Source organism: Platalea leucorodia (genome assembly GCF_965183815.1).
Source record: "Platalea leucorodia genome assembly, chromosome: Z".
NCBI lineage: Eukaryota > Metazoa > Chordata > Aves > Pelecaniformes > Threskiornithidae > Platalea > Platalea leucorodia.
The window spans coordinates 36232566-36246964 of NC_138858.1; the positions used below are offsets into that span (position 1 = coordinate 36232566).

At 38.0% G+C, this 14399-nt stretch overlaps 1 protein-coding gene across 1 annotated transcript in view; it reads left to right on the plus strand.

Moving 5' to 3' along the window:
- Positions 1-14399, plus strand: part of CCDC171 (coiled-coil domain containing 171) — a 158146-nt gene that overhangs the window by 15934 nt on the left and 127813 nt on the right. The window contains 2 exon segments of the mRNA XM_082336783.1: positions 1168-1314; positions 12365-12457. Of these exon segments, the coding sequence (XP_082192909.1) occupies positions 1168-1314; positions 12365-12457 (240 nt within the window).

Consider the following 14399-nt stretch of genomic DNA (forward strand, 5'->3'; position numbering starts at 1 on the left):
CTTCATGTATAAACATGGTTCTGTCAGACTTCAATCTTCCAAAGAGTCATTCTGTATGAATAATTCATTTTCTCCTCCTCCTCCTCCCTGCTCTGCAGATGCCTAATGATTAGTAATTTCTAGGAACAAGATTATGTGATGTAAGGGTAATAGCAGAATTTGCAGACTGACTGGTTTATTTTCACAAAATGTCTCTTGCCACGATATTGAATAGGAGTAAAAGAACAGGAGGACTTATTGTAATCTTTCTATGTTTTGCACAGAAAGTCATTTTAACAAATTGGGTCTCCAAAGGTCCTCCAGCTAAATCACTGGATTTATAGCTTGTTTCTGATGCTAGTTACAGAAAAGCTTATTCCTGTCCACTAGACCAAAGCTGCTATTTTTGAGACTTCTGGGATCTCCAGCTTAAGTATGCGCTAGACTACTGGGGGTTCATTATTTGGCTACTTTCCTCCGAGCCTGGTGTGGTGTGAATGTGGATTTTGTAACAGTGACTCCACAGAGCAGCTGAGTCCTGTAGTGTTAGTAATTATCCCAGCCTGTAGCTTCGTTCAACTTCGGAACGCAGAAATTGAAGTGGGGAACAGCTTGGTTATTTTATTCTACTGAGAACTTCATAGTTCATGTAGATAATTTTTTTACAGTAATTCAGTTTCTAGACAGAAGAAAGTCTTTCTCAGAATAGCAGAAATTAAGATTTAGTCTATGGGAGTAACTGTTTCTAAAAATGTCTGATTTGATTTCAAGTTCTAACAATTAGAACCAGAATAAAATACAACTTCTGTCCCTATGTATCGTTTCGTCAAATGCACTTAACTGTTTCCCTCTCCATCGTTGCCACTGAGCTGGGAGAGAGAAGAGATTGGAAGAGCAGCCTTGTACTCTTCAGAGAGTAAGATTTCCTGTGGGGAATTGGTTCTGATTTTAGTATTACTGCAGAAGGTCATGTCCATAGTGATTTTTTGAACCAACACATTTTACCTGGTGGTGAATGGAAGAGCATGTCTGCTGTTGTGTAAATGGTTCTGTTCACATGTGCTAGCGTGTTAAATTTTAATAACGTGTTCTAATGCAGTCTCGATTCACCAAGTATTCATCTTTTGAACTGTTTACTGTAATACTTTATTTTAGTAAAAGTGTCTCTTAATGCTTTGTTTTTACTAGGAGCAGAATAATGCACTGCAAAATATATGCAAGAAAATGAAAGATGTAGAGGTGGAACACAGTGGCTGTACTGAGCTGCTGAGGCGCCAGGCCAATGAGCTTGAATACAGTGCTGAACGAGAGGAGCGACTTAAAAAAGAACTTGAAGTAAGGCTTTTTGACTATTGCTATTAGTCTCAACAAGCGCTGGCACTCTGAGCAATTTCATTTTAGAGAGATGGAACCTCTCAGTTAGGCTGTGAATTCTATATACTGGATTAACAAAACATTGAACATCTGTTTGGCAGAAAAGGCTGAACAGGTGAATGCCACTTAGACTGTGTGTGTGACTTGAGACTGGTGTTTAAACAGCAGATGGGAAAAGGTTTATGTAAGCGTGAAAAGGTTAACTTTACTTTAGGAAATCTGTAAATTTTCCTTGACTTCTTAATTTGTCTATCTTCCTATCTTTTTGGCTTAAGAACAGATTTTGAGAATTAGTGAATTTGTGATGGAGAATCTACTGGAGCTAGGAAAGTCACCAGATGTTGTGCTGGGTAGAGAGAATAGCATACTGGAAGATGACAGTGGCGTTATGGCAGCCTCTTCCTATCTAGAGTTAGATGCTACAGGTAGTTTTAGTTTGCCTGTCTGAATGATACCTGTTGCTGGGAAGTCTCAAGTCTTTAGGACTAGTATCTTGTAAATGTGCTCCTTCTACTAACCTGCTAGTTCTCTCCTAAGATTCAACATTTTGTTTGTCCACTGATAGGCTTTGCAGTAACTATGTTATCTGTATGTACAGTCTGGACCAGGATTTTCTTGGTAGAACATTTGTCACTGCAGAAGAGCATAGTGAATGGATGATTCTTTATCCTGATGTAAGCTTTCTACCAAAGGCAGCTTTGAATGTATTCTGCAATGAATTTTAGAGAATTGGTACTTGCGGGATATTGGGAGCCCTTAAAGGAATAAGTGACGTACAGTTTTCAGCTGTGTTTGTTCTCTGTTATTTTTCCCTTAAAGGCAAAAGAAGTGTTCAAAGCATTGATTGCTAGGTAGGTAGAGCCCTGCATTAAAGATGAAGTACAAAAGAAAATTCCTACAGGGAAGATCAAAGCTCATCAACTAAAAACACTGACTTATTGACCAACATGGTAGACTTTTGTGCCCTCAAAGAGATCTACAGGAAATCTATTGTCAGGTGTTGTGAGCTGCACATATTGCCCTAGGCAGAATTACCTTCAGTTGGAAAGTGCTGCATACTGTGAAGTTCCAATAGCCCTTTTAAAAACAAAGATTTTTGCTTCCAAGTACTTGAAGAAGGGCTTTTCTTATGACTTCATGACTTTTAGTATATTAACATAGGAATCATGAGCTGAAAGGAGGAGGAGCAAAGCAGCAAATTATTTATCTTTCTAAATATTTTGATTGGATGTACTCGCCATCTGTAAATTTGTAAAGGAAGCACTCAGTTCCTTGAAAATGTATAACTGCTGTGCCCTGGAGATGGTTTTATCAGGGAATGCTATCTATTAACCACAGTCAGCTAAGATCTTTTCATTGCTGCTTAATTTTTATTAAATTCTTTTAACTTATTGAATCTCGTAATAACATTGTGAGGAAACAACATATTCAGACTACAGAAAAATCAGTCTGGTGGTACATGTTTAAGTATAGCTATTTAAGCAGTGATTAAGGAAGGTATGTGATGAAACCTCTGGCATTTGAAAGTTTAAGCAAAAAGGCACAAGTTCCTGTGAATTTAAAAAAAAAAAAGTCTCAGACTGTAATGTATATGCTTTAGTTAGCTTGCATCTCACTTTACCATCTCAAAAGTAAATTGCATGTGTGTGTCTGACAGGGCCTACAATAATAACTTACCCATTCTATACTTGAAGTCAATGAGAGATTAATTAATGAGCACCTCTGAAAATACCTTAATTCTTTAAGAAGCAAAAGCACTAGGTATTTTAAGCTTTCAATATTGATTACTGTAGACAGTATGGATTACTGTAGACTTCATACTGGATAGTGGACTCAAACTGCAGAGTTTGTGACATGAGCATCGTGTGCATCCCCCAGGGTACCAGCACTTTGCATCGCCGTTTGTGGAGCGAAATTTGTTCTGCCTTTTCTGTGGTCATGAAAGGCTGCAGGAGTTCTGAAGTTCAAAATTCAGGTTAAAATCTGTTTTAAGTTGCTCTCTCAGCCATAATCCTCTCCCCAAAAAATTATATACGGAGGAAGTTTAGTACTAACAGAGTTTGAAATCTAATTGCAACCTTTCTTTGATTTATAAATTTGTCATTCCTCTTCCTCTTTTACCTTCTGGATCTCAATCAGGCAGAGGTATTACCTGTCCTTCACACTGAAACAGAGTGGAAAGACCTCAGCCAAAGGGACAAGATAAGCTGGTCTTCACCTCCATAGCTCAGTTATTGGAACTTTGGTCTTGGAGGCTGTGAGAGAAGGAAATGGGGGAGTGTTCAAGGACAGACTTGTTGCATACAGGAAGGGAAATGAGCACAGTCTTCCCTTCTAGTTGTGTCTGAAAGAAAGGACTATGCCCTTTTAAAACAGCATGCTGCATTCCCAAGTAGAAGAAAGTGCTTCTGTGAAGGCTGGAGATTGTTGGGTTTTAAACACATTGCTGTCAGTAGAATTTCCTCCTTTCTGCCTTAACAGCTGCCTCACTAGCATGCTAGCTTCTGTGGGTCACATTCTTAGTTGCCAAATTCTTCCCATACATTGTGGGAGAGGCATTAAAGAAGGGCACTAAAGCCTGGGCAGTAGTTTTCACTGCATGCCAAGATGCCAAAGTCTGCTTGTGTTTCTGCCCATCTGGTATTACTCTCACATAGTTCTGTGGTGTTCTAGCTGTCAATTTAGAACTCCTCAATGTATGGGAATAAGTATTACCCATGTTAGAAATATGGATAAAGTCCTAATACCCAGTTCCGCACTTCCAGCTGTGGTTAAATACAACTCTTATTTTTGCCTGTGATGTTGGTATTTGAGATGGATTTAGATAGAGAAGCCTTGAAGTAGTACACCTCAGACAGAATGGTCTACATTCTTCATGAGGTCTTAGCTCTATATTTCTTTATCTCTCTTCATGGAATTTTTAGCTTATAGATTGAAATTTGTTTTTTTTGGGAAGATGGACACAGGAGACATGTCTTATTTCAATTTCCATGTAGACTACATTGTATTAATGGGCGTTTGGTTAGAAAATGCATACTTAAGTTCTTGATGATAGCAGCGAACTTCTTAACGTGGTTTGTGTGAAGAGTAGTGTAATTCTAATTAAAAGGCAATCTTATACTCTTTTTGTTATACACTACTTCGTGATATGCAATGAGGATGAACTTTTTTTGGAGTTCACACAGCTGTTCCTTTACTACCCTCTGCTGGACATAAGGGAAAAGTCCATGGGAAAATATTTGTGTTTCAGTAATGAAAGGAAATGGTAAATTTAGAATCTTTTTGTATGATGACACTCTTAGGAAGAATTATATCTAATAGACTATATTATAAAAAAAGGAAGGTGAAAAAAGTGTGCCCTTCCCCACAGGTTTTTTTTTTAATATCTGGTTTTATCCTTCAATCATTATTCTGAATGTGGTCTAAAAGAGGACATTTCTAGTTTCTGGAATTAGAAATGAAGAGAAAGAATAACGGCAAGTTTCTGTGGACTTTTCAGTTGAAAGCTAGCTGTTGGTACAGTGTCTGACCTGCTAGGTTTCCAGTTTGCGGTGATACCAATGTTGTGTATCATGGCATGAACATGGAGTCCTTCTGAAGTGGAACACATACTGTACCAGAAAAATTTGGATTGGGAACCTTATTATCATTCTGCCTCTTTAGCCTACGATTCAGTATTCAAACAAATTCTTGATGTATTTGTATTGAACTCATCAGGGTACTACTATTTATGATAATCAGTTTCCTGGAAACAGTGTCTTTTATTTTAGCCTTTAGCTCCATTGCTCTGGAAAGATGATTTCTTGGGAAATACAGAGCAATTTGTATATAAAAATAGTGTTTCTTGTATGTGTCTAGCTGCCAAAAAGCTGGGTGGGAAAGCTGTTTGACAAAAAGTGGAGGAAAGAGCAATGTGGATTTTACCATGAGAAACAGAATTATTAGTTCATAAATTTCAAACTCTTTCTCTTGTTCACAGAAAGGTAGTGATTTTCTATTGTTTGTTTTATATGTTTGAGGCTGCCATCAGTTAGTAAGCTGGAGCTCAAGATCTCTCAAAGTTTTTAAGCCTTTCTCATGAGGCCTGAAAAATGTCCCATAACTTGGTCCATTTTATTTCTGAAGCTGAGTATGTTGCCGTATTTCTGAGACTGAGTTACCTTTTAAAGACAATTCCCGTAGCTTTCATGTTGCCTTTCCTGTTCCCCTGCCTGTAAGTATATTGACCTTTTCATGTCCTGCTAAATGTGTTGTCTTGTATTAGCTTGCTAATGCTTCTGTGATGGGGAGATGACTGCAAAGAAGACTTGAGTGATGGTCCGCCTCTGTATTTGCAGAAGGTATACGTACATGCAATAGTTTAAGGCTGTGGGTGTATTAAATTTTTTACTGTATCTAAGTCAGTGAAACATGAAATTTAGATTGCAGCTAAAAACAAAACAAAGGCCCGCAAACCTGCTTTTTTTTTTTTCTCCTTGTTGTTATTAATTTCACCATGAACTGCAGTGTTAGGTGAGTTATAGTTCTCGTAAGAAAACCTTGAAAAAGCTCCAGGCGGTGCGAGAGAGGACACATTCCTCAGCCGGTTAACAGTGCTACTGGTTAAGCTTTAAACTACTTTTTGTCATCTGTGACTACACACTTCTTGATGGCTTTCCCCTACTTAATCATCTGCTTTCTAGTGTCTCCACAATGCACAACTGGCATCTAGGAATTCTAGTTACTGCGACTGTCTTGTATGTCCTCTAAGCACGGAAGTTTTCATAATGGTATCTCTGTGGTGGCTCCAAAGTTCATGTTTCTGCAGTGACAAGCTCACTGACATAATGGACTTACTCTCTGAGAGGAGCTTCCTCTTTATCATTTCCTATGTCATCATACTCTTCAAGTCCAGTTTGAAGGCTGTTCGCTCTTACCGCACTATCAGACTGAAGTTGTTTGCATTCTGTCTTATGTAGCCCTCACCAGGAGTTAGTAACAAGTCACACACACGTTAATCTTGCCTATATGCATGTATAAAGTAACAGTGTCAGTTCAGGTACTGTTAAGGGGTTTACCGGCTGCTGAGCATGAGAACCAAAAGGGACATCTTTTTCCCCTCAAGGTACTGTAGAAAGGGAGAGCAGTTCCGATGGGTTCACCAACTGCAACTTAGTTGCAGATTGGAGTGGACTTGGACTTTATCCAAAGGCAATCAAACTGTATCAGTTTAGTAGTTCTAGTTGTTTTTACTTTTTTTTTTTTTAACTTAATGGCAAGCGTATGGCTTGTCTTGCAGCCCCCATGCCAGTGTAGTTGTTTATCCAGTGTTGGGCAGGTCAAGTATGGCTCCTCTGTCAATGAGACATGTTACTCTGGCTTCATGTACAGGAAATGTTTATAGTGAGGGGTTGACCGCACTTTGTCAGGCCGAAGTAGCATTTACTTCAGTGGTTAAGAATTGTTTGCAGTTAAGTAACTGTATAGTTACTAAAAGGTTGTTTATTATCTGGACAGGAGATGGCTCCACCTTACCATGATGAAGAGGCATCAGCATTTCTAACACTAGGTGGAAGTGGTCAGCACACGTCCCAAAGATGTGTTTAGACTTAACCTTCTGATTTGAGTTATGAGTCATAGGGAAATGCTTTTAAGTAGGAAGAAGTAAGATCTTAATCTGAATATGGAAGCACACAGAGTAGGTGGATGATGATCCAGATAGGAGGTACATGTGTGTCCTCTTAAAATTTATCTTGGCTGAGCATTTCACATAGGGAGTGGACCTCAGACATGGGGAAGTGTAAATATCCTGACAACTTGTTAGTAAAATGAAACTGAAAAGTCTTGTAGGAGTGGTCTAAATAGAAGAAGAGAAGAGAAAAATTACTTCTGTTACTGTTTCTAAATTTAGTAACTGTTATAAATGTACTTTTCTCTTTTTCCTGTTGTTTTCTTTGTTGCTTATTCGATCAAGTGTGTTTTGATGTAAATCCACTACATTTTCGTGGTTTTGGCATTGCATAAATATAGGGTACTGAATTACTCTTTCAGTACGGAGTGCCCCAGTATTCACAAATACTGCAGTACTTAGAGCAAGTGTGAGGGTCTGAGAAAAGTGGAAGCTACAAAGGCCGGTTTGGAAAATGGTGTTGCAGACTGACAGCATGCAGAAAATGTCTCCTAGAAACTGCATTAGCATTGACGTGCAACAGGACACTGGAAAAAGTGACTGGACCTTAAGGGATTAGAGTAAACATACAGCATGGTTGCCCACAAGTTCTAAGGCTGGCATTGATGTTTTTCTTAGTCATTTTTATTTGCTGTTTCTCAAAAGTCACAATTCTGTCTGTGCTATCATGGAAACAGATCCCAGATATCTTTGTTCTTTAAATAAAGACTGAAATTGACTCAGCTTGAATATCTAAGGAAACTTTGGAGATTCCGTGAGTTTGTGTGTGGTATCTTACTTAAGATGCCTGCCTTCATATATCCTGCAAGTAAGGAGTTACTGAATCTTGTTGAATAACTGATGTTTTCATGTCAGAGAAGCAAACACTTTGACCATGGAAATAACAAGTGACTGAATCTTGTTGAATAACCAATGTTTTTAATGTTGGATAAGCAAACACTTTGTAACCGCTTTTCTAATCCATCCTCAAGATTGAGCTCTGTGACTTGGACCTGACAAGAAAGTATTCCCATTTGACTCCCAGTTGAAGGACTGTGGTCTGGATGTCTGTGGCCTGCAACCCTTCTCTATAACTTGTTTTCACACAGCTTCTTCTTTCTAGACAGGCATCATGTAAAGTTTTCGGTCACGTATTGTTCAGTAAGGATACTGCTTCTCACATTTTGTCTGATTCAAAGAGGTTTGCCTGGCTAAGATGATTCTGGTACCAGTGTCTTTCTGTTTGTCAGACAGGAACATGGAACTCCTCTCCTCATCCCATTTCTCTTTTTGGAATTGTTAGTATGGTGTTACAGGTTAGACTCATCCCTGACATTTCTTTCTTTCCCTCACAGTGTGTGTAATGGAACATTCTCACTGGTAGAGCATGCAGCTTCTGACTATGAAGGGAAGTGCGTATAAGCATCAGTAGAGCCTGTTTCAACCTTTACAAGCAAAATAGACAAGATTTTCTCTGTAGTGTTTTTTTTTTGCAGCTGTGTTCTTCCCAGATAAAATTCAGACTCAGCTTGGAATCCAGGTGCAACTTCTATGGCTGATGTACACTTAGAAAAACAGTGATTCCATGATTCTTTTCCTTAGAGCAGTCTAAACAAATCTGAATTTCTTTATATTTAATAACTCTGTATTGCTTAGCAAGGCTTATGTGCTAATGGATGGTTAGATATCTCTCATGAAGTTTTTGTTTTCCCACTGCTTTGCTGGCATCTGACTTTTTTTAAAATTTGCTAGATGTATGGTGATAAGATAAGCTTCAGCAATGAAATCATAGAACCCAGGAAAAGGAATATTCATTGCTCCACCAGACACAGACAGCATCTATGTGACTTCCTCAATTTACATATGTAATTTTTCTGCAAGCTCTTTTAAGCATCTGAATCTCTTCTGGGAAGACAGCTGCTTATATTGGTAAGCTAAGATTAAGGCTTACCTGAGTAATCTTCTGAGACTTTTGAGGAGAACATATTTCACGCTTCATCTTTGGCTTCTAGCAATACAAGAAACTAGTGGCAGTTCCTGTCAGGCCCCTGACAGTGACTTGTCTTGAATGAAAATACATTTTATTTCTCTCCCTAGGTCTTTGTTTTCTGAAGGTCCTGTGAACTAATTTAAACAAGGTTTTAAAAATCAAAATTGTAACAAACTACTGGTATCAGGCAAAGCTTTAAAAACTCAGACTCTAGAAAAAGATGAGCTTTAAAAGCAAGAATAGGGTGTTGAGATTCCTAACCTTGTGAAGAAACCCCAGTTTTGAACAAGTCAATTTTCTCATGCCTTTATATGGGGATATGATCTGTAAGATGATACTTATCTGTCTAACAGATATTTTGATTTCTAGTTTCTAATTTAATTTCCCTGTGCGTACTGTCTTGAATCTCTTTGAATACTTTCATTGGATACCTGTCAGGTACATCTAGCTCTTCTTTTGTCGGTGCTTAGGGTTCATACCTCTTTTACAGTAGGCTAGGCACACTGTCCTGCTTGCAATAAGGAGCCTGTTTCTCACATTCCAGAGATCGTCAAGAATCTCTGTAGCTGAAACACTAGTTTTTCCCGGTGCTTCTCTTTCTATAGGCATGCTAATTCTACAAGTTCATTCTTCTGTAACTTGTGACAACTCGAGCAAATGAACCATCTGCAAATATATCTGTTTTTAAATGGAATTGGTCTGTCTTTACACAGCAAAAGAGCGATATGTTGGCACTTCTTACAGGTGTCAGCTTGTTTCTGCCTCTCTTCCCTCATTGTCCCAGGATTTTCTTAGGACTGAAGTTTCTATCTTTCTGGGAGTTTGTGTTTCCTTTGGGCAATGTCTGTTGTCGTTGCAGTTAGTGTCCATCATGTCAGCTCAAGGAGATAGATTCTACTTTTAAAGAACTATACCAAGAACTGATACCTATATGCTCTGTTTGGGAGAATCTGATTGCTCCAATTTTTCATTTTTGCGGTGCCCTCTCTCAAGCTGTTATTTATTCTTTCTGTTTTTATTTTTCTTCTTGGGACTGACGAAATCTAACAGTTCTAGGAGGCTCCATTTGAGAGGATAAGTTAACCATTTTGATAGTGTCTTGCATCTCTTGTTTCAGCTGAAGAGAGGTTGAGATGAAAGCATAGTTCTACTTTGGACTGGTGCTCAGGAAATAAGACTTAGAAGTCAAATGCAGTACAGAGCTTGTGAATTAGTAAGTTATGCCAAAAAACTTTACTTTGCAGAATCACTTTTTTTTTCTTTTTCCATGTCAATGTTTGCTATGAGAATAGATGCTTGAACAAACCAGCCAAAGACAGAAAAGCGTTTTTGCTCTTGAGGATATGCAGTGAAATATTCTCAGTGGAGTTTCAATTTCTTCTTTTTTTTTCTTTTTTTTAAATTACGTTTTCCACTCTAAATGTTGTTATAGGTACCTTCCTTACTGTTTCCTTTATTCTTCTCCTCAAACTTAAAGTAGAATTGTTTTCAGGCTGACTTTTAAAATGTTATTAAAAAAGAAATTAAATCCACATCACTTACATTAATAGTTCACTGACTACTTTTACTAGGCTGGCAGTATTCTTGTGTAAAACCACCCTGTTGACAGATGTTGACCTATTGGAAGATGCGAAGGAGTCTTTCCAAACTAAAGCAGGAGGTAGTTTGCTAATACTTCCTTAAGGGCAAAGGGGAGTAGGAGCTGATGTTTGGAAGGAATAATACTGTTAAGAGTCTAAATCAAGCTATTTTTGAGGATAATTTTAGCAGTATGGAAGTACAGTGGGAGCGTTTGTGCAGGATCTGTGAATATTTTTAAGTATGTTATGCAGATAAAACTCCTGGGAAGAGGCAAAGTTTAAGCCTTTTGACAGACCTTAACTGTGGAGTGGGTTTAGTAAGCTCTGTGCTGTTGCTGCTTTTCTCTTTAGTAGGCCTTCCATGGACATCAGTTTAAGAAGTCTTTCCTTTTGTGTGTGTGTGATTATAGAAAGTTTAAATTTATTGCCAAGAGCTTTTATTTTAACATCTGTTAATGTCTGTCTCTTCTTTTAAATGTTCAGAAGCAAGGTGCAGTGTCACATACTTGCTACTTTGTTTTACTTTTCCAAAATCAGTAACTTCAATTGTATTTATGTAACCTTAAATGTGCTTATGTTAAATGACTTTCTAATATTAATTCCTTTTTCTTGATCTCCCTGATTTAAGTTGAAGCCAGGAGACATTTAGGATGAGTTTTTCTTTTCAATTCAGTTATCAGTCAAAGTGAAAAGATTTTAATGATAGAAAACAGTGTAGTTAAAATTGCATGTGAATTTCCATTATAGCAGATCTTCAGTTACTGCTTTTGGTAAAAGTATTTTTCCAGATGAAATTCTGTGTCCAGGCCTTTATCTGGACATACGTATCTGGTGATTGCTTTTGTGTTTATTGTAACTTGAAAAGAAATTTTTTCAGCTTGGATCACTTAAAAAGTTTAGTAAAAATATGGACTACTTCTTGAACTTTTTGTAGGCAATCCAAATTTCCAAGTAGATTCTTAGCATGGTCATTTGCATTTTTGTGCTTTTCTAAATGTTGTAAGAATGGGTAAGAAAGATGCAACAGTGTAATTCGGAGAATTGCATTTTGCTTAAACTATGCATGCATATACAGGTGGTGTTCTGTGTAAGGAGATGTAGTAACTGATTAAAGTAGTCAGGGTATTTGTTGAAAGAGATCATGAATGTCCTGATAATTGCTACACAAAAACATAACAGGTCAGGGAACACAGCAGTAAAAAAAATACTAGGTTAGTGCTTTAAAACATGACAGAGTTTACAGATTTTTGTTGTAGGGAAACTATGACTAGTCTAGGGCTGCAAAGCAATCTGTTCTGGGCACCTTAGTTGGAAATTAGGTGCCAAAGCCAACATATTTTTGAGGAATTCTGTATCTTCTCTGTGGTTCCTCTGTCTTGTCACTGAAATTGTAGATACTGTATTGATATCCCATTGTATTTTGGAAGATACAGGGTGTCGTTATGTTGCCTCAGGTGACAGCCTTGGTGAAAACAGTAAGGGCATCGGTAGAATACTTAACTTGGTCTTTCTGCTTTCTGACTCCAGCTGTAGTTTTCTTGGTTGTAAAAAACGCAGCAATAACATAATGGTACATCAATTTCTTTAAATAGAAAAGAATAATTTAATATTCTAGATATGTAAAAATTATTTTTATATGTATTTCTTGGTATGAATTCTCACAGTTCCAAAGTACAAGTAGTTCAGATACATCAGGTTGGAGTATGGAGTCCTAATAGAGTGAATGAACAGAATAGTCTTTGTATCATGTTTACCATCTGTCTGGACTGAAATTTCTTCAAAATGTACTTTTAGGCAGCTACAGTGAGAATAAAGAAACTGGAAGAAAACATTGAAGCAGAGAGAGCAGCACATTTGGAATCCAAATTCAATTCAGAGATCATCCAGGTAAACTTTTTGTTAAATATTTTGTAGAAGTTTACAATAAAACAGTAGATGGAAGTTGTAAAGGTACAGTCTTCCAAAAACGTGAAGTCCACTTACTTGCTTCAGTGAAAACACTGAATAGTTTTTTTGCAACAAGTGTCAAAATCGTAATAGCTAATATATAAAAGGAGAGAATAGAAAAATAGCTGCTTTTCAGGGAAAACTAAAGTTATCAGAATAAATAATAAAATAAAATGTCACATTTGTAAGTTTGAGAATTCCCACTAGTGTTTAAACAGTGAGGGGAAAGGAAATCATAGAATTGTTTAGGTTGGAAAAGACCCTTAAGATCATTAAGTCCAACCGTTAACCTATCACTGCCAAACCCACCACTAAACCATGTCCCTAAGCACCATGTCTACCCGTCTTTTAAATACCTCCAGAGGTGGTCACTCAGCCACTTCCCTGGGCAGCCTGTTCCAATGCTTGACAGCCCTTCCGGTGAAGAAATTTTTCCTCATATCCCATCTAAACCTCCCCTGGCACAACTTGAGGCTGTTTCCTCTCATCCTATCACTTTTTACTTGGGAAAAAGAGACCGACCTCCGCCTTTCTGCAACCTCCTTTCAGGTAGTTGTAGAGAGCAATAAGGTCTCCCCTCAGCCTCCTTTTCTCCAGACTAAAAAACTCCAGTTCCCTCAGCTGCTCCTCATAAGACTTGTGCTCTAGACCCTTCACCAGCTCCACTGCTTTTCTTTGGACACACTCCAGCACCTCAATGTCCTTCTTGTAGTGAGGGTCCCAAAACTGAACACAGTATTCAAGGTGTGGCCTCACCAGTGCCAAGTACAGGGGGACAATCACTTCCCTAGTCCTGCTGGGCATGCTATTTCTGTTGCAAGCCAGGATGCTATTGGCCTTTGTGGCCACCTGGGCACACTGCTGGCTCATATTTAGCTGGCTGTCAACCAACACCCCCAGGTCCTGTTCTGCCAGGCCACTCTCCAGCCACTCTTCCCCAAGCCTGTAGTGTTGCATGGGGTTGTTGTGACCCAAGTGCAGGACCTGGCACTTAGCCTTGTTGAGTCTCATACAGATAGCCTCGCCACATCGATCCAGCCTGTCCGGATCCCTCTGTTCCACAACAGTGAAACACTGTGCTATTGTTTAAATATCCTGCCCTGTTATCTTTTGAATGGGCACTTAGAGCTATTTGGAGATACAGTGCATACATCCAACTTCTCTAGGAGTGAGAGCTTAATGCATCCTGAAACTGCAGTTCCCAATATAATTATTCAGACTACATTTCAGCTTCAAACAAAGTTATGATTTTTGCAGTTACCGGTAAAGATCGATTAGATGAAAAAATGAAGTATATATGCTTGAACATTAAATCTTTGTATTATTAAACTGTATCACACGGGGTTTGACCCAGTAAGGCAACTATGTTTTTTTAAAAAAGTAAATGAGAAAAAGCTAAATGACAATTGCTTAGTAATCTCATATTAACTAACAAGCCCTTCATACTTGACTTTTGAAAAACTAAGCAAAATAAGGAATTTTGGGGTTTTTTTCTTATTTTCTGAGAAACAAAAATAAGTACTACCATTCTTCAGTCAGTTATTTTCTTATTCTCATGATCTTCTCTATGTACAGGCACTTAAATTTTTTAAAGTGACGATTAAACTAGAAGCAGGAAAGATTTAGTTTTCTTCATTTCCTCTACTTTCCTACTTTTACAACATACAAAGGAACTGGGAGGGTAACATTCCTTAGAGTTAGAGACTTATCTTTTATGGGTGAATGACTGGTAAGGTTTTTTTCCTTGTTCATATACATGAACAAGCTTCAAGTGTGCTTTGTGCTGAGTGGAAGTGTAGCCTTTACTGTTAATCCCACACTTTCCTGACTCTACTTAAAAACTAGAATTCCCCTGGAAAACTTTAGTAATAACTGAAAAAGA